Here is a 20,000-nt window from a genome sequence, read left to right as displayed (position 1 = left end):
ATTTAAAAAATTCATAAAAAAGCAATATTCGAATAGTAATTTTAGCATTCGAATATTATTGATTTTTTTTTTTTTTAATATTCGAATTATATTCGAATTTCGGAATTCGTTCCAACAGCCCTAGGTTAAACGCACAGTCAGTCGTTTATCGTTGGCAGCTCTGTTAGGCCGGCCGATACCGATTTTAGCCGATTCCGATTTCATATTTTCTAACCACTTTACAGCACACACAAATATTTATTTTCTATCTTTTCTTTAATAGAAAATGTTACATTTTGCACAGAACATAGAACATTTTTTAAATAGATAATGGATCACTATAAAATAGAACTATATAAATTACTCCTGGTGTGGGAAATTCACACACATCTCAAGTGCAATGTTATGGAAGAACCATTTCCTTCTTTTCACATCCAATATCCAACTAAAAAAATGTGATAAATTTAGCAAACTAAACTTCTGTATGTATGAAAACAGGGAAAACAGGTAATGGCAATAAAATAATATATAAATAACAAATAAAAATAAAATAAATATAGCCTTAATGCAGTATAAAGATATTTCTCAAAACACACACAGGGCTGTTTGAACGTCAACAGTAACGTTACCTGAACAGTGTATAGTTCTTTTTTTAGCAAGTTTGCTTTATGTGTCATTGTGCATGAATTAGGGTTGGGCGGTACTACGGTAATACGGTAATACGGTATATCGCGGGGTCTTAAAAATAGCAACGGTATCAGTTTCAATACCGTCATTAAAGAAAATGCAATGCACTTATATAGGAGACAAGGATTAAATATTAAATATAATTTATGTAATTATGTGGTTGTTCATCACGTGACAGTGTGGAGGAGAAAGTAGTTTTTTGTAAGTTGTTGTTATGTTATTATTGTTTCAGTATTAGTGTTTGGTATTCAGTTTCTGAACGGTGTAAGCCAACAGTTTGGTGACGCCGTCTGAGCCTTACGTCATCATTTTTAATTAGTCACGGTAATACCGTATACCGCGGTAAATTAGGGAGGAGTTTTGACGGTATCAAAATTTGGATACCGCCCAACCCTAGCATGAATATGAACAATGCCGTTGCTGTCAACAGGCTTATCTGCTAACGTTAGCTACCGGCGGTTACCTCGGAACAATCCAGCAAATAGACGGTACCCTGGAATTCGTTCCAACAGCCCTAGGTTAAACGCACGTTTGTCCGAGTCCTGACTCAGTCGTTTGTCGTTGGCAGCTCTGTGCGAGCCGCCTGACTGGAGCTCCGGTCTGGACCTGAACGACTTCAATCCTCCGTCCATTAAAGAGGAAGAGGAGGAGGAGGAAGAGGAGGATCTGTGGCGGGACGAGACGGCGGGGCACAACGACGTCAAGTTCCTGTTGTTCCGGAGCGGAGGCGGAGGCGGCAGCGCCACAAACGATCGGGACACCGAGCGCCTGGCGTCCTCGCTCTCCGACCCCGGCGGCCCGGAAGACGACTCGCCGCTGGACGCCCTGCCGGGCCCCCTGCCGGGCCCCTCGGTACGCCGGCAAGAATTATTACATCGCTGTCTTGTCATGAAGGTCTTAAGACGAATGATAGTTGTAATTACTCACAGTACCAATCAGAAGTTTGTGTGTTTGTGTGTGTGTGCTTGTTTTACTATATTCGTGGGGTCCAAAAACCAGGAAATACAGTATACTTGTGGGGTCTGCACAGCCTTGTGGGGCCCAAAATGCTGGACCCCACAAGGTTAAAGGTCTGTTTGAGGGTTAAGACTTGGTTTTAGGATTAGGGTTAGAATTAGGTTATGGTTAGGGTGAGGGTAAGGGTTAAGGTTAGGCATTTAGTTGTGATGGTTAAGGTAAGGGTAAGGGGCTAGGGCAGTGGTTCCCAACCTTTTTTCCTTAGCTCCCCCCCTACTTATGTCTAAGAAATGCTGAGCCCCCCCTCCGAAACCGAAGTTGAGGTAACTTTCCCTTACTTTCTTTTTTGATACAGAGGAGTTATCAGCACTTTTACGTTTCTCCGCCATGTTTCGTTCATAAAATAGTGATGCCGTGGCGGCAGGAAAAACGAGGATGCTAGCAGCTAGCAGCTAGCAGCTAGCAGCTGACCTGATGACAGCAGGGTCCCAGGTTAAGAGGTCCCGGAGGTTTGGCCTACTAAGTACCCTGCCTACAAGTTTAAGCGAGAACAAAAATATATAGTTTTTATACAGACTTTTGTATACATTATATATTCTAGTGTATTATCATAATTTCTTTAACATGTGCAAATATATATATTTTTTTTTACCTCAACCTCAAACCAGATAAAGAGTTGCGCCCCCCCTGTGATCTTTGCTGCCCCCCTTAGGGGTCCCCAGACCCCAGGTTGGGAACCACTGGGCTAGGGAATGCATTATGTCAATGACGGGTCCCCACAAAGATAGTGAAACAAACCTGTGTGTGTGTGTGTGTGTGTAAAGGTCTTAAGGCGTATGATAATTGTAATTACTCACAGTATCAATCAGAAGTTTGGACACGAGTTCCCATTCAGGTAAATGAGAAGGCGTGTCCAAACTTTTGACTGGTACTCTAAGTAGAGATGGCCCGATACCATTTTTTGCTTCCCGATACCGATTCCGATACCTGAACTCGCGTATCGGCTGATACCGAGTACCGATCCGATACCAGTGTGTCATATATTTTATTATGTTTTAACAGCTGTATACTACTATCCCTAAACTCTTTGTGAAACATGAACAATGAACGCCACAGAACTTTCTTTTATTCTCCAGTTTGACAGTCAGTTATAACGGAAAAACAACATAAATAAACTACTTTAACGTAGATTTTCTTTCGGGCTTTCTTACGTGGTATCGGATCGGTGCATAAACTCCAGATCTTCCCGATACCGATACCAGCGTTTCAGGCAGTATCGGAGCATCTCTAACTGTAAGTAATTATTGCTCTGACTATATATTTATTTTATACAGTGTTTCCTTCAGGATTCTTTCACACACAGAACAAGCTGACAGAACTGACAAGTTGAACGTTGTCCAATCAGAACGGACCCACCGCGGTGACGTTTCTGGTGGAGCTCTTCGTTTAATAGTTGACTCGGAAGAACGTTTTGACAATAAACTCCATCAACACAACAGTATGTGGAGTAGAGCTGTCAATCTTCCTCTATAATACCATTCGAATTCCATTTGATATTATTTTTAATATTCGAATAATATTCGAATTTCGGCATTCGTTCCAGCAGCCCTAATGTGGAGTTAAACTGGACAGGCCCAATAACCTCTGAATCATAGGCGCCGATACTAGTAGTAGTAGATAGTATTTTCCGTGGGTGCTCGAGCTCCGGAGCATCCACGGAAAATACTGAGCACCCAGTGCCAGACTGCCAGTAGGCTGCATTCATTTAAAATTAAACATTGCAGTTGGTGCTAAGTGGAGAGTCTGTCATAGTGTGATTGGTTATTTCGGTGGCATTGATTCTTAAAGCGTAACTCTCCAAAATTCAACCTAGGGTCTTTTTGTGAAGGTACCCGAGTCAAACTTTAGTTTAAAAGCATATTTAGGACGGAAGCGTCACTTTTAAGATGTACCGTATTTTCGTGCTCGGGGCACTTTTATGCTAGCCTCAAAATAGCTATTTTAAAAACACTAAGAAGGCTCGACACAACATGAGACTTTGCTATATAAGTCTCACCAGGGACTCTACACCTTAACTCCACCGGTGACCAACGGATATATCCTAAATCTGTGGCTAGTTGTTTTGATATTGACTCGTTTTGACTGCCGAGGTGGTAGCAGCCGGAAACAACAAGCGCTACGGAGAGTTGTTCAAAACCTTCTTTTTAGTAAACTCTGGGTACACAACCAATGTTGTTGTGTCGAGCCTTCTTAAAAATAGCTATTTTGAGGCTAGCATAAAAGTGTCCCTATTACTCCCATTCAAAAGGCCATTTGACCAAGAATACGGTCAATCTTAAAAGTGGCGATTCCGTCCTAAATATGCTTTTAAATGAAAGTTTGACTCGGGTACATTCACAAAAAGACCCTATAGGTTGCATTTTGGCGAGAGTTACGCTGTAATTTCCCACGAAGCTGATCGCGGTTACGTGTCAGTTAAACTTCTCATCTCCAATCCTATCTGTATTTGTGAGAAGTGGCGCTGTCCTGAGTTGAAACATAGCCTACTTTTGGTCAGTGTAAGGCTCATCAGTTCAATTTTGTAAGCACAAACAGACATTTGGAAAAACAGAAAAATGGGTTCAAATATCCAATTTTTCATTTTTTTTCCACCTTGACAAATTAAAAAATTGGATCTTTAAACAGTTTTTCCAATTTTCTGTTTTTATTCAGAGGATCAGAAATTTAGAAAATTACAAAATTGCGTCTGGGCTCCAATTATTCAATACTGCGATGGTATTCTCTCCCTCTACTTTGTGGAATATGCAGGTCATTAACTGCATATAGACCCAACAAAAAAAAAAAACTGATAGACTTTAGGGGTCAGAGGTGCTTGTCAGAGGTGCAGCTAGGGCTGAACGATTTTTGAAAATAATCTAATTGCGATTTTTTCCCCAAATATTGCGAATTTGATTATTTTTTTAAGCTCTTTGTCTTCTGTATTATTCAACAAAGAATAATATAATAATTTATAGTATGAACACAGAATTACACACTAGACAGTTAAATAAGTAAAAATATAGTACACACACACACACACACACACACACACACACACACACACACATAATTTTTTACAGTGCACAGAGAGGAGCTGCCTCCAGCCCCTCCCCCTCGTGAAGTTGCGTGCTGCCGTGTGCACTTGTTCAGAGAGGCTATCGTTACGTTAGCATGTTGCTGGTGTTCTTGCCGTGGGATTAACTGGACTAATAAAACTGTTGAAACACCGCGGCCACGCTGCTGTGAAAGCTCCCCGAACGTCATTTATCAAAGTCTGGTTGTTACCCCTCTCAGTGGCAGCTCCTCCACTCATATCTTTATAACGGAGCTAACCGCTAACCGGAGCTAACCGCTAATCAGAGCTAATCGTTGCCAAACGAGCCTTCAGTTCTGTGTGCCTGTATCCATTAACTGCATGTATAGACTCAAGCCCGAATAAAACCCTTCATGTTATTAAAATGGCTGTAAAAGTTTTAAACTACAACTCAGAGTTGTTTGAATGACAGAAATCAGCTGAAGGTACGGCGTAGCGTTAGCGTGCTAGTTGATGCTTTCTCTGCGGAGTGCAGACTGATTTGCTCTCGCGAGTCACGTGACCAAATCGCAGCCTTTGCGATTAGGAAATCGCGTTTTAACATATCGCGATATTATCGAAAATGCAATTAATCGTTCAGCCCTAGGTGCAGCTAGGCGGAACGAGGGAGAGAATACCATCGCAGTATTGAATAATTGGAGCCCAGACGCAATTTTGTAATTTTCTAAATTTCTGATCCTCTGAATAAAAACAGAAAATTGGAAAAACAAACAAATCCAACTTTTTATTTTGTCATGGCGGAAACAAATGAAAACTTGGATATTTTAACCCATTTTTCTGTTTTTCCAAATGTCCGTTTGTGCTTAGAAAATTGAACTGATAAGCGTTACACTGACCACTTTTACTACTATTAGGTTGCATTTTGGCGAGAGTTACGCTGTAATTTCCCACGAAGCTGATCGCGGTTACGTGTCAGTTAAACTTCTCATCTCCAATCCTATCTGTATTTGTGAGAAGTGGCGCTGTCCTGAGTTGAAACATAGCCTACTTTTACTACTATTATTGAAATCAATAATTAATACTTTTAAATTTGACTGACAGAGACACTTATATTGTTATTTGCAATTATTTCTGAGACGATTAATCATAATGCACAACAGGGGGAAATGGCTGCTCTTGTGTGAAGTAAATGCAACATTTTTCAACTTTCTGCTAAGATATGTGACTTTTTTGCAACGAAATCATGCAAGCCCCGCATATTTTGCGCGGAAATCGGCAATTCATGCGGCGAAAGTGCGGCGTATTTGATAAAAATGCGGCCCACGCATAAATATGCAGACTTTGGCTGATTATGCGTTGAATTATGAAAAGAAAAATTAAATGAAAAGAGTAATTAATAAATATTTTAAAATTTGACTGACAGAGATTCTTTCCGAGACGATTAATCATAATGATGAATTTTGATTTGTTACAGCTCTACCCCTCGGCCCCGCAGACTGGCGGCGAGGACCTGGGCGAGGACACCGGCGCCGACGCTTCAGGCAACGGCGGGCTGGACGGTGTCGACCCGGACGCCGCGCTGTCCGAGGTGGTGGACTCGTACATCTGCACCGTCTGCGGCCGAGCGTTCGCCCAGCGCGCCGCCTGGGCCAAACACGTGCAGGTGCACCGCAAGGCGGACGCCAAGGCCGACAAGTCGTACACGTGTGACATCTGCGGGAAGAGACTCACGCGCTTCGACGGCTACCAGAAACACCTGCGGATTCACACGGGCGAGAAGCCGTACTGCTGCGACGAGTGCGGCCGCAGGTTCAGTGACAACTCCAACTACAAACGGCACATTCGCACGCACGCCGTACAGAAAACGCCGCAGAGCTGAGGCTGCGGGACACGGACCGGAACAACGCATTACGTAACAATACATCAAGATGTAATACGTTTACACTGCATTATGTAATAACAACCGCATTATGTAATAACACCCACGTTATGTAATAACCACATTATGTAATAACACCTTCATTATGTAATAACACCCACATTATGTTATAACATGTTCATTATGTAATAACACCCGCATTATGTAATAACACCCTCATTATGTAATAACACCCACATTATGTTATAACATTTTCATTATGTAATAACACCCACATTATGTAATAACACCCACATTATGTTATAACATTTTCATTATGTAATAACACCCTCATTATGTAATAACACCCACATTATGTAATAACACCTCATTATGTAATAACACCCACATTATGTAATAACACCTACATTATGTAATAACACCCACATTATATAATAACACCCTCATGTAATAACACCCTCATTATGTAATAACACCCACATATGTAATAACACCCACATATGTAATAACACCCACATTATGTAATAACACCCTCATTATGTAATAACACCCACATTATGTAATTACACCCGCATTATGTAATAACACCCACATTATGTAATTACACCCGCATTATGTAATAACACCCATATGTAATAACACCCATATGTAATAACACCCTCATTATGTAATAACACCCTCATATAATAACACCCTCATTATGTAATAACACCCGCATTATGTAATTACACCCGCATTATGTAATAACACCCACATTATGTAATAACACCCACATTATGTAATAACACCCATATGTAATAACACCCTCATTATGTAATAACACCCTCATATAATAACACCCTCATTATGTAATAACACCCGCATTATGTAATTACACCCGCATTATGTAATAACACCCACATTATGTAATAACACCCACATTATGTAATAACACCCATATGTAATAACACCCTCATTATGTAATAACACCCTCATAATAACACCCTCATTATGTAATAACACCCGCATTATGTAATAACACCCACATTATGTAATAACACCCACATTATGTAATTACACCCACATTATGTAATAACACCCTCATTATGTAATAACACATTCATTATGTAATAACACCCTCATTATGTAATAACACATTCATTATGTAATAACACCCTCATTATGTAATAACACCTGCATTATGTAATTACACCCACATTATGTAATAACACCCACATTTTGTGATACATTATTACATAATGCGTGTAAGTAAAGATAAGATGAGCGATTGAAGTATTTTACGGGGAAATAGGCTATATTTATAACTTTTTCTTTTCTTCAAGTGCCTTTTAAAGCCAGTAGAGACAAAGAAATCCATTTGGTTGGTTATTACATAATGCATCCACATTATTACATTTTCGTAATGGAAATGCATCTTGGTGCGGACACAATTATTACACATTTCGGTTTCTATTTTCAATGTTCGGCAGGTTATTACATAATTAAGTGGCAATGTATAACATGTTGACTTTTTATTACATAATTGTTGTTACAAGGACTCAGATTTACACCAATGTGTGACCCAGCGGGACGGGCCGTCCAACTTTTGTCAGAGGACTTTTAGTGCACATGAGGGTCGCAAAGCCGCGGCCGAGCCAACCAGACAATGTGGATAAATGTCAAGTTCCTCCTTCCTCCACCCTGGCTTGTTCACATGATGTTTCTTTCGTGGATTTTTTGTTAAAAATCTGAATTGCTGGTTTTTATTTAAACCCAGAACAATTTCTTTCACCACAGTTAGGGATGTTAAAGCTTAACCGTTTAACCGACAATAAGAATTGGGGGTTCAAAATATGAACTTTTTCGTCCACCAGCCACTCAGTAGATTACTATTGTTTTTGTGGGTTGGTGAGTGAAGCAAATCTACCAGCCACTTGCATATTTTTATCAGCATTTGGCTGGTAAATGGTGCTAATTTTGGAACCCTGCTTGGACTCTGGATTAATAAATGGACGGGAAACTTGGATCTTTCACATTCATCCACAGTGTTTTAAACACGTACCAAGACGAAGAAGACGAGACATATGTTGTATTTTTTATATATTGTATATTTTAATACATTTTAACACTGGAAGAGGAGACAGCTGGTGCAGCTTGCTGCTGTCTATGATGGAAGTCTATGTCCACTAAAGATAATTTTTTTCATTTGTTTTTATTTTAATGGTAGCGATGCGAAACAATCATCCAGCGGTCGTGTTTTTGTTACAGTCCGATCTACGTGGAAACGTAAACGTGTGGAGTTTCTATTGAGGATGTCGGGAACATTTTTAATCCCAGTTCACTCAGTCAACAGCTTTACTGAAGTAATAAAACAACATGATTGAAAACTCATTTTCGTGTTCCTCACGTGGATTCAAATGCTTTTTTTTACTTTCTTTTTATTTATTTTTCAGGTTTTACTGGAAAATGAGAATCACATCAAGGGTTGGGTTTAGATAAAGAAGAACGGGACAGTTGGGTTTAGGTAAAGAAGAACGGGACGGTTGGGTTTAGGTAAAGAAGAACGGGACGGTTGGGTTTAGGTAAAGAAGAACGGGACGGTTGGGTTTAGGAAAAGAAGAACGGGACGGTTGGGTTTAGGAAAAGATTAACGGGACAGTTGGGTTTAGGTAAAGAAGAACGGGACGGTTGAGTTTAGGAAAAGATGAACGGGACGGTTGAGTTTGGTAAAGAACGGGACAGTTGGGTTTAGGTAAAGACGAACGGTACGGTTGGGTTTAGGTAAAGACGAACGGGACGGTTGGGTTTAGATAAAGAAGAACGGGACGGTTGGGTTTAGGTAAAATAGAACGAGACGGTTGGGTTTAGGAAAAGAAGAACGGGACGGTTGGGTTTAGGTAAAATAGAACGGGACGGTTGGGTTTAGGAAAAGATTAACGGGACACTTGGGTTAAGGTAAAGAAGAACGGGACAGTTGGGTTTAGATAAAGAAGAACGGGACGGTTGGGTTTAGGAAAAGAACGGGACAGTTGGGATTAGGAAAAGATGAACGGGACGGTTGGGTTTAGGTAAAGAACGGGACAGTTGGGTTTAGGTAAAGACCAACGGGACGGTTGGGTTTAGGAAAAGAACGGGACAGTTGGCTTTAGGTAAAGACGAACGGGACGGTTGGGTTTAGGTAAAGAAGAACGGGACGGTTGGTTTTAGACAAATAAGAACGGGACAGTTGGGTTTAGATAAAGAAGAACAGGACCGTTGGGTTTAGACAAATAAGAACGGGACAGTTGGGTTTAGGAAAGGTTGAACGGGACGGTTGCGTTTGGTAATGAACGGGACAGTTGGGTTTAGGTAAAGACGAACGGTACGGTTGGGTTTAGGTAAAGGCGAACGGTACGGTTGGGTTTAGGTAAGGAAGAACGGGACTGTTGGGTATAGGTAAAGAAGAATGGGACGGTTGGGTTTAGGTAAAGAAGAACGGGACGGTTGGGTTTAGGTAAAGAAGAATGGGACAGTTGGGTTTAGATAAAGAAGAACGGGACGGTTGGGTTTAGGTAAAGAAGAACGGGACGGTTGGGTTTAGGTAAAGAAGAACGGGACAGTTGGGTTTAGGAAACGTGACAAGCAGGGTGAAAGTCCTGTGATGTTTGACCCATCCACCCCCCCAACCAGCCTCCCTACGCAGACTTTCGTGCTTTCATACTACTCTCTACAGTTGGCTCTCTACATACTACGTCATCTTCAAGCGCCGCGTAGCTGCTGCTCTCCCCGGTACGTTCTATACACACGCTGAAGGGTGATTTTTGTGTCGTATCTGACGCTGACAGCCACTGCCCAAGCATCCACATTTTATGAGTTCGGAGTGAGAACAGTGTTGCAAAGAATCCCGACCAAGCGCATCTAAATCTGACGCTAAAGGAGACTTTTTTTGCATCAATAACAAACGCTAAAGGCACCTGACGAAGCATCGCTTTCTGACGCGATGGGAGTGAGAATGTGTTGCTAAAATAAGACGGATTTTATATTATACGGGTGTGAAACTTAACTTCGCTAAGACCCTCGCTGGAAAATGAGAATCACATCAAGGTCCAGACATGTAGAGTACTGTTGCACGTCCCAAATAGCTTTCTCCCTCACAGTTTGGTCAACGAGATTTACACAATTCCAATTAAGAGAACATCAACTTTTCAGATTTAGGGCCAAATTATCTCTAGGGCTGCAACTAACGATTATTTTCATAGTCGATTAATCTGTTGATTAGTTGTTTGGTCTCTAAAATGTCAGAAAATGGTGAAAAATGTGGATCAGTGTTTACCAAAAAGCCCAAGATGACGTCCTCAAATGTCTTGTTTTTGTCCACAACTCAAAGATATTCAGTTTGCTGTCACAGAGGAGCGAAGAAACTAGAAAATATCCACATTTAACAAGCTGACATCAGAGAATTTTTACTTTTGTCTCAAAAAATTACTCAAACCGACTTATCGATTATCAAAATAGTTGGTGATTAATTTAAGAGTTGACAACTAATCGATTAATCGATTAATCTTTGCAGCTCTAATTATGATCCAATCAATTGTATTAAATATGACTGATAATTTAAATAAAGTGTTTTATTTAATTCAAGTAGCCTACTTGTACATACTTATTTTATAGGGTTTAAAATGTATACAGATTTGACATTTTCCCCTCATACTTCTGTCGGAATGGGTACAAAGTTGGCATTGAATTTCATTTGAAATGGTATTAAAAAGGTCTTAAAAAAGCCCTGAATTTAAGTTGGAGGATCCTGTGGGTACCCTGTAATACTACGTCATCTTCAAGGGGGGGTTATGGTTATATGTTGCTCGAGGACATATTTGTGCATCATTATACAGAAAGTTGAGTTTGTTAAGAACATTTCGATATCAAACACATGGGGATCAGATACATGCAAATACCCTTAAAAGGCGAATTTAAAAATAGAGAAAATGCTCTTAGACCTCAAAAGGTTAACCACTGTCACAATGTCTATGAAAAGAAAGAAAGTGTATGTGAAAATATGAAGTCAGAATCAGTGCTTACTTGCTTATTTTACACCAGCAGATGGCAGCATCGCACTTTATTTGAAACAGATTCTTGGTAAACCTAAATGATGAATGAGGAAGTTCATTTTCAGCTTTATTTCATGGGTTTAATAGTTCAATAATTCAGATTTATATCAAACAGCTCTGCAGAGGATCAGCCTTACTGCGGATGAGTGAAGATGTTATGTCTGTATAAATGTACCTCGAGTGACAAAATAGAAAACCCTGAACAATGTCATTTACAGTACATACTCAAACCCACCAGACTCCATTAAAATAAACAGTGATTTTATTATGGTAAAACACACTTCATTCAAAGTCTACAGAAACAAAATCAAAGTATGAAAAGCCCTCTTGGTTCGTCTTTTCCACTGTTCCAACAATCCCCACTCTGGTTTGGTTGAAATAAACCCTTAATTCACCCATTTACATGTGGAAATATGCTGGCTCTATACACGCTAAAAGTAGTGATTATTTACATGGAGTCTGGTGGGTTTGGTGACGGTGATTTCAGGCTGTTTCTGGGTAAACAAAAAGGATCTTACTCTTTAACAAAAAAGTCTATCTCTGTAGGGATCCTTTCCATAATGTTGTCAGACACTTAGAATAATAATCTGAGCCTGTTAGCGGCAAAAACAGAACTTTTAGTGGACGCTAACGGATGCTAAACATTTGTCCTGTAGGGTTACATTGCAGCCGGTTGAAGGCTGCCGGTAACAGCGTTCCCGCTAAATACTGGACTAATTTTAAAGATTTTCCCATTTGTCACCAATGCATTGGGAAATAGGGTCCAGGTTGAAAGAAAATTGCCCTTTTGGACTACTTCAACAGATCCTGGTTCCTTGCCATGGACCAGAGGACATCTCAAGGACTAACCCCCAAAAATCACCACATGGACTTCAGGTTTGTAGACCTAAGTGAGTATGACTCTGGTTGTAATGGTCTGTTGCAGCTCTTTATTCTGTTTTTCACTCACAACTTAAAAACAAGAGTCCACAGAAATAAGAATCTGTCTTTATTTACACCGTCATCCACATTGTTCATTAATAGCAGTACCATCCATCCATCCATCTTCGTCTGCTTATCCAATCGGGTCACGAAGGCAGCAGCTCCAGCAGGGAACCCTAAAACTTCCCTTTCCCGCGCCACATTAACCAGCTCCGACTGGGGGATCCCGAGGCGTTCCCAGGCCAGGCTAGAGATATAATCCCCTCCACCTAGTCCTGGGTCTTCCCCGAGGCCTCCTCCCAGCTGGACGTCCCTCCACCTAGTAGAGGTGTTGAAATGAATCAAATAATCGATGCATTGAATCGTGGACATGGACGCTTCTGCATCGATAATCAGCCGGGCCATAATCGATTATTTCTGTTTACAATTTAATGTATGCCTAACAACCTTTCTGTTTACATATTCTGTTATGTTTTGCACATTCAGGAAGTGCCGTGTGCTCAGTGCTGTAGTTTTATGTATCCAATTTATTTAGTACACTGCAGAATGTTTTGTTTTTGAAGCTTGATAAGCTATGAATTAAATATCCTATATGGCTTTAATAGAAAAATGTATTTGACGCATCAAGATGCATCGAGATATCTCATCGAATCGCTGACATGATAATCGTAATCAAATCTAATCGGGAGATCAGTGAAGATTCACACCTCTGCCACCTAGTCCTGGGTCTTCCCCGAGGCCTCATCCCAGCTGGACGTCCCTCCACCTAGTCCTGGGTCTTCCCCTAGGCCTCCTCCCAGCTGGCTGTGCCTCCACCTAGTCCTGGGTCTTCCCCTAGGCCTCCTCCCAGCTGGATGTCCCTCCACCTAGTTCCGGGTCTTCCCCGAGGCCTCCTCCCAGCTGGACGTTACTCCACCTAGTCCTGGGTCTTCCCCGAGGCCTCCTCCCAGCTGGACGTTACTCCACCTAGTCCCGGGTCTTCCCCGAGGCCTCCTCCCAGCCGGACGTCCCTCCACTTAGTCCTGGGTCTTCCCCGAGGCCTCCTCCCAGCTGGACGTCCCTCCACCTAGTCCCGGGTCTTCCCCGAGGCCTCCTCCCAGCTGGACGTCCCTCCACCTAGTCCCGGGTCTTCCCCGAGGCCTCCTCCCAGCTGGACGTTCCTCCACCTAGTCCTGGGTCTTCCCTGAGACCTCCTCCCAGCTGGATGTGCCTCCACCTAGTCCTGGGTCTTCCCTGAGATCTCCTCCCAGCTGGATGTGCCTCCACCTAATCCTGGGTCCTCCCGAGGCCTCCTCCCAGCTGGACATGCCTGGAACACCTCTCTAGGGAGGCGCCCAGGGGGCATCCTTACCAGATGCCCAAACCACCTCAACTGGCTCCATTCGACAATGGCAGTACAGTAAACATAATAGCTTTTGCCATTATTATTATTATGTTGTCATTCTGTTGTGGGCCACTGGGTGGCGCTGTGAGTCAGCGTTCTCTGCTACTCCTCTGTTTCCATTTTTTGTTGTTTTTTTGTTTGATCATTTTGGACCGTTTTTATCACCGTATCTGTGTCTAAAACTTGGTAAAAAATTACAGCAGATAACATAAATCACACTCAAAAACTTTAAAGAGAAATTTTGCTATATAAGTCCAACTACTAGGGGTGCAACGGACCACAAAACTCACAGTTCGGTTTTCGGATCACGGTTTCGAGTCACGGATCGGATCATTTTTGCGTATTAGCACATGGTTTTATGTCAGTTAGTCTAATAGCTGGTTTGATTTGCATTGAGAGATGATTTTTTCAAAAGTACCCCATGCCAATCTCTAGGTATGGTGAAGGGGATGTGATGATGTGGGACTATTTTAATTGCAAAGGCCAAGGGAACTTTATCAGGATGCATAGTATCCTGGATCCATGAAATAACTGGCCTTTCAAAATAAAAGTCTGCCTGCCTCTATGGGAATTTAACATAAGATCTGAAAACATTTTAAGATAGAAATAGGCCGTGCAGTTGCTGAATCTGTCTTCATTTCAGATCAACAAAGGTCAGTTTAAAAGATTTGTTTAAAGACTTTTTTGGCACCATTTTCAACATTTTTGTCGCCTTTTTTGGTGGCTTTTTCAATGTTTTGGCATCTTCTTTGGCACCTTTTTTGAGGTTTTTGGCACCTTTTTCAACGTTTTTGGCGCCTTTTTTGACTTTTTTGGTGGCTTTTTCAGCATTTTTGTCACCTTTTTTGGCGCCTTTTTCAATGTTTTGGCACCTTTTTTGAGGTTTTTGGCGCCTTTTTTGGTGGCTTTTTCAGCATTTTTGTCACCTTTTTTGGCGCCTTTTTCAGTGTTTTTGGCACCTTTTTTGGCACCTTTTTTGAAGTTTTTGGCGCCTTTTTCAACGTTTTTAGTGGCTTTTTCAGCATTTTTGTCGCCTTTTTTGACTTCTTTGTCACCATTTTTGAATCTATCCTCATTGGGTCTGGCTTCTCCGGCCAGACTGTCATGGCGGCTCGTTCAGAATACGATCTCATATTGTACTAAAATAGTTCACCAAAACGTGTTTCTGAAAACATTTTAAGAGAGAAATAGGCCGTGCAGTTGCTGAATCTGTCTTGATTTCAGATCAACAAAGGTCAGATTAAAAGATTTTCGTCAGATTTTGAGAGACTCTAGTCACGCTCATCCCGTTTCCTGGTTAGCTCTCCACCAATCAGATGGGTCATTTGAGTCCGACTGCTGATTATACATGTCAAATCGGTCAAAATGAAGGCCGACGGCTCCTCGGACGGACGACGGCACGGAACACACCGAACAGACTCGAGTCACCGACCTCTCCAGACTGTCCAACGGCCGATTATCGGCTGTGTGTGTCAGCGCCTTTATGAGCACCACTGTATTTTCAACCTATTCTTATCTTTCTTCCTTCTTTCTACCGTCTTTTTCCATGTTATTTTTCTTCTTTTTCCATCAGCATTTAAATGTTTTTCAGGTACAAGGCTGTAGTTACTTCTACTGTCTTTTTTTTTCAAGTTTTTGTTGCTGTTTCTGAAGTTTGTCACCTTTTCATGAAGGGTTTGTCGTTTGTTTTGACCTATTCTTGCCTTTCTTCCTTACTTTTTTCCACTGTCTTTCATCCTTCCAAGTTTTTGTGTCTTTTTTTCAAATTTTTTGTCTGTTTTTTAAAAAGTTTTTGTCACTTTTTGTCAAAGTTTGTCGCTTATTTGAATTTTTGTCACTTTTGTCGCCCTAGTGTTGCCTTTCTTCTTTCTACTGTGTTTATTTTCAAAGACTTTATGACTATTTTCGACCCATTCTTGCCTTCCTTCCTTCTTTCTACCATCTTTTTCCAAGTTGTTGTCTACTGTCTCCATCATCATCTAAATGTTTTCCAGGTCCAAGTAAAGCTGTTTAGTAAATCTACCGCTGACAGCGCTGTATTCTTCCTCTTTATAGAGACTTTTTTTGTCTACCAAAAATTATTCGTGCTGGTTAGGGGGTACATAGCTTAAAAAAACTGCTCAAATGGGGAACATTATTGGAAAAAAAGCTTGAGAAACCAGCAGCACCTTCCTTTTTAAATAGCACAGACAGAAACCCTCGGCTCATAATCTCTGACTCGTTATAATCCGACCTTTTCATTTCCCTCGTACGCTTTGAGAAAGCGTCCAACGCGGCTCAGAGAGTCGGAGACCCGACCCGCTGCTCTCATGTGAACACGGGCCGTTAATGGAGACTTTGATTCGTGCAGGCAGCGTCTTCCCAGAGAGCAGAGCAACACTAATAACTATCAAACCGTTGCAGTCAGACGGGAGATTTAGGTCGGAGATGAGAGCCGATGATGTAACATTCTTCAAATAGGAGCCCTGACACCGACACCTTACAGGAAGTGGAAATCAATACCCAACTGTTCTCTCCGAATAAATCTTGACAAAACGATCACTCAGTGTGGGTTGAAGATTGGGTTGATGCAGCGGGACTTTTACAGCGGCACCTTTCACTCTTTGGTCCACATTTTAGTCAATTTTTTTGCTTTTGTAGACGTTTTTGACGCCTCTTTCAACGTTTTTATTGCCTTTTTTGACATTTTTGGTTCCTTTTTCAACATTTTTGTCACCTTTTTCAAAATTTTTGTCACCTTTTTGGATGTTTTTGGAGCCTTTTTCAGCGTTTTGACGCCTTTTTTGAAGTTTTTGTCGCCTTTTTCAACATTTGTGTCGCCTTTTTTGAAGTTTTTGGAGCCTTTTTCAACGTTTTGACAGCTTTTTTGAAGATTTTGTCGCCTTTTTTGACATTTTTGTCGCCTTTTTTGAAGTTTTTGGAGCCTTTTTCAACATTTGTGTTGCTTTTTTTTGAAGTTTTTGTCGCCTTTTTCAACGTTTTGACGCCTTTTTTGAAGATTGTGTCGCCCTTTTTTGAAGATTTTGTCGCCTTTTTTGACATTTTTGTCGCCTTTTTTGAAGTTTTTGGAGCCTTTTTTGAAGTTTTTGGAGCCTTTTTCAACGTTTCTGTTGCCTTTTTGTCAGTTTTTTCACTTTTGATGACGTAAAATAACAATGAAAAGCTGCGTTATTGACTTTAGACCAGGTTTTTGTTGGTCAATGGCGCCATCACTTCTCGCTTCCTCAAGATAGCAATACGCCCAGAATGCACCTGAACACACCTCCCTGTAAGACCAGCACGCCCAGAATGCACCTGAACACACCTCCCTGTAAGACCAGCACGCCCAGAATGCACCTGAACACACCTCCCTGTAAGACCAGCACGCCCATGGGCGCACAGATGGGCGCAGGTGCATTTGCTATTTAAACGACGTGGACGCTGGACGGGAAACAACCGCGTCGGTCTTAAATTGCAAAGACAAGGGCGTCGGGCTTTGCTTTGCGCCGGTTGCAAGATAGGGGCCCTAGAGACTACTTGTGCTTTTTTGGGGGGGTTAAAGAACTTAACAGGACGTCACAAAAATGGTCCGTTTCATTGACACTCCCACCGCTGCACCACCCTGCGGATAAATTGCCGGAACCACAAACAATTTGCAGGAGTCGAAACCCGTCCTCAAGCCAAGACTGAACCTTTGAAGGTTAAAAACTCCAAAAAAAACAACTCCATGGATCTGTTATAAGAATTTATTTGAGAAACCAACAACAAATGACACTGATGTTACATGTGTGTGTCCGTTTCCAGTGAAACATACGGGCCGGTTATCATGCATTTCTCTGTGACGTTGACTCTCCGTCTCGCCACTAACGGTAACTTGTAAATGTTTATTGCTTATATTTTCTTCTCTTTTTAACATGTTTGAAAATATAAAAAAACTGCAATTAACAAAAGTGTCTCTCAGGGTCAAATGTACAGCGGAAAAACACGATGCTCACGGCCACTCAGCACCGGAGGTTAAGTGAGAGTCTTTTTTTTTAAACTGACATTTTAAGACAAAGGCCCCAAATGTCTCTTCTGTTTAGCTGGTAACTGATAGAGTCCTGTCACAATTACAGGGCTTAGTATACGTGATGAGGAAAGATTCAATAAACCCTCAAATTACTTAAAGGATAGCTTCGGGATCTTTCAACTTGGACCCTACGTTCCCACGTTTGTGTGTGACTGATGGGAACGACAATCGTTGACATTAAGCGTCAACGCTGTAACTGGCAGGCACAGACCGGCTGCGATGTAACCCTATAGGACACATGTGCATCATCAATTTGGTCCACTAAAAGTGCTGTTTTTGCTGCTGATAGGCTCACATTAATATTCTAAGTGTCTGACAACATTATGGAAATGATCCCTTCAGAGACAGACCTGTAAAACCTCTTTGAGACCTTTCCGTTTAACCAGAAACAGCTCTGAAGTCGCTACCGCTAATCCCACCAGACTCCATTAAAAAAACTGTACTTTTAGCGTGTATAGAGCCAACATATTTTCACATGTAAATCGGTAAACTATGTGTTTATTTCAACCAAAACGAGAGTTGTGATGTTTGTAAAAGTGGGAAGACGACCCAAAAATGGATTTTCATAGTTTTATTTTGATTCTGTTGACTTTGAATGAAGTGTGTTTTAAGATGCTAAAATCACTGTTTATTTACATGGAGTCTGGTGGGTTTAGCGAACGCAATCTCGCGGATGTTTTTATGTTTAAAAAAAGGATCTTACTCTTTAACAGAAAGGTTGACCTCTTTAGAAATCCTTTCCATAATGTTGTCAGACATTTAGAATATTAATCTGAGCCTGTCAGCGGCAAAACGAGCACTTTTGTAAAGGTAAATACGAGCTGGACAATTGTCCTATTAACTTAGATTGCAGCTTGTTTCTCCGCTGCAGACTGCAGCGATCTCGCTTAATACTGGACCAATGTCAAAGATTGCTGTTCCCATCAGTTACTTAGACACAACAACATAGGGACATAGGGTCAAAGAAGAAAAAATACAAAGTAAGCCTTTAAGCAAGACAAGCTGCAGAGAAACGTTAATGGACAATTGTGCACCATCACTTAGCGTCCACAAAAATTTCAGATTTTGCCGCTGACAGACTCCGATTATTATTCTAAGTGTCTGACAACATTATGGAAAGGATCCCTACAGAGATAGACCTTTTTGTTAAAGAGTAAGATCCATTTTTAAAACATAAACATCTGCGAAATTGCTATAGCTAAAGCCACCAGACTCCATGTAAATAAACAGTAATTTTATCATCGTAAAACACACTTAAAGTCGACAGCAACAAAATCAAAAGCCGTCTCGGTTCATCTTTCCACTGTTCCAACAATCACCACTCTGGTTTAGTTGAAATAAACCCTTAATTCACCCATTAACATGTGGAGATATGCTGGCTCTATACACGCTAAAAGTCCTGATTATTTACATGGAGTCTGGTGGAAATATGCTGGCTCTATACACGCTAAAAGTCCTGATTATTTACATGGAGTCTGGTGGAAATATGCTGGCTCTATACACGCTAAAAGTCCTGATTATTTACATGGAGTCTGGTGGAAATATGCTGGCTCTATACACGCTAAAAGTCCTGATTATTTACATGGAGTCTGGTGGAGATATGCTGGCTCTATACACGCTAAAAGTCCTGATTATTTACATGGAGTCTGGTGGAAATATGCTGGCTCTATACACGCTAAAAGTCCTGATTATTTACATGGAGTCTGGTGGAAATATGCTGGCTCTATACACGCTAAAAGTCCTGATTATTTACATGGAGTCTGGTGGAGTATGGTGATGGTGATTTCGGGACATTTTCATGTTAAACTAAAAGGATCTTACTCTTTAACAACAAGGTCTATCTCTGTAGGGATCCTTTCATAATGTTGTCAGACACTTAGAGTAATAATCTGAGTCTGTCAGAGGCAACAACTGAACTTTTAGTAACTTTTAGTAGACGCTAACTGACGCTAATCTCTCCAAAAAAACGTTTCATTGCAGCTTGTTTCTTGCTTAACACTGGACCA

At 41.2% G+C, this 20,000-nt stretch overlaps 2 protein-coding genes across 3 annotated transcripts in view; both read left to right on the top strand.

Moving 5' to 3' along the window:
- The window catches only part of LOC116062334 (zinc finger protein 853-like), a 9,586-nt gene extending 2,875 nt beyond the window's left edge, over positions 1 to 6,711 (top strand). The window contains exons 2-3 of one of the 2 annotated variants that reach the window (XM_035993212.1): positions 1,251 to 1,518; positions 6,171 to 6,711. In XM_035993212.1, the coding sequence (XP_035849105.1) occupies positions 1,251 to 1,518; positions 6,171 to 6,575 (673 nt within the window). In that variant the 3' untranslated portion in view covers positions 6,576 to 6,711. Of the gene's footprint in view, positions 1 to 1,234; positions 1,519 to 6,170 lie in introns of both variants that reach the window. The other variant, XM_035993211.1, reaches the window with a different exon arrangement.
- Positions 1 to 20,000, top strand: part of LOC118492948 (CD209 antigen-like protein A) — a 219,043-nt gene that overhangs the window by 74,961 nt on the left and 124,082 nt on the right. The window lies entirely within an intron of this gene.

Source organism: Sander lucioperca, chromosome 16 (genome assembly GCF_008315115.2).
Source record: "Sander lucioperca isolate FBNREF2018 chromosome 16, SLUC_FBN_1.2, whole genome shotgun sequence".
Classification (NCBI taxonomy): Eukaryota; Metazoa; Chordata; class Actinopteri; order Perciformes; family Percidae; genus Sander; species Sander lucioperca.
This window is presented reverse-complemented; position numbering and strand designations above follow the sequence as displayed.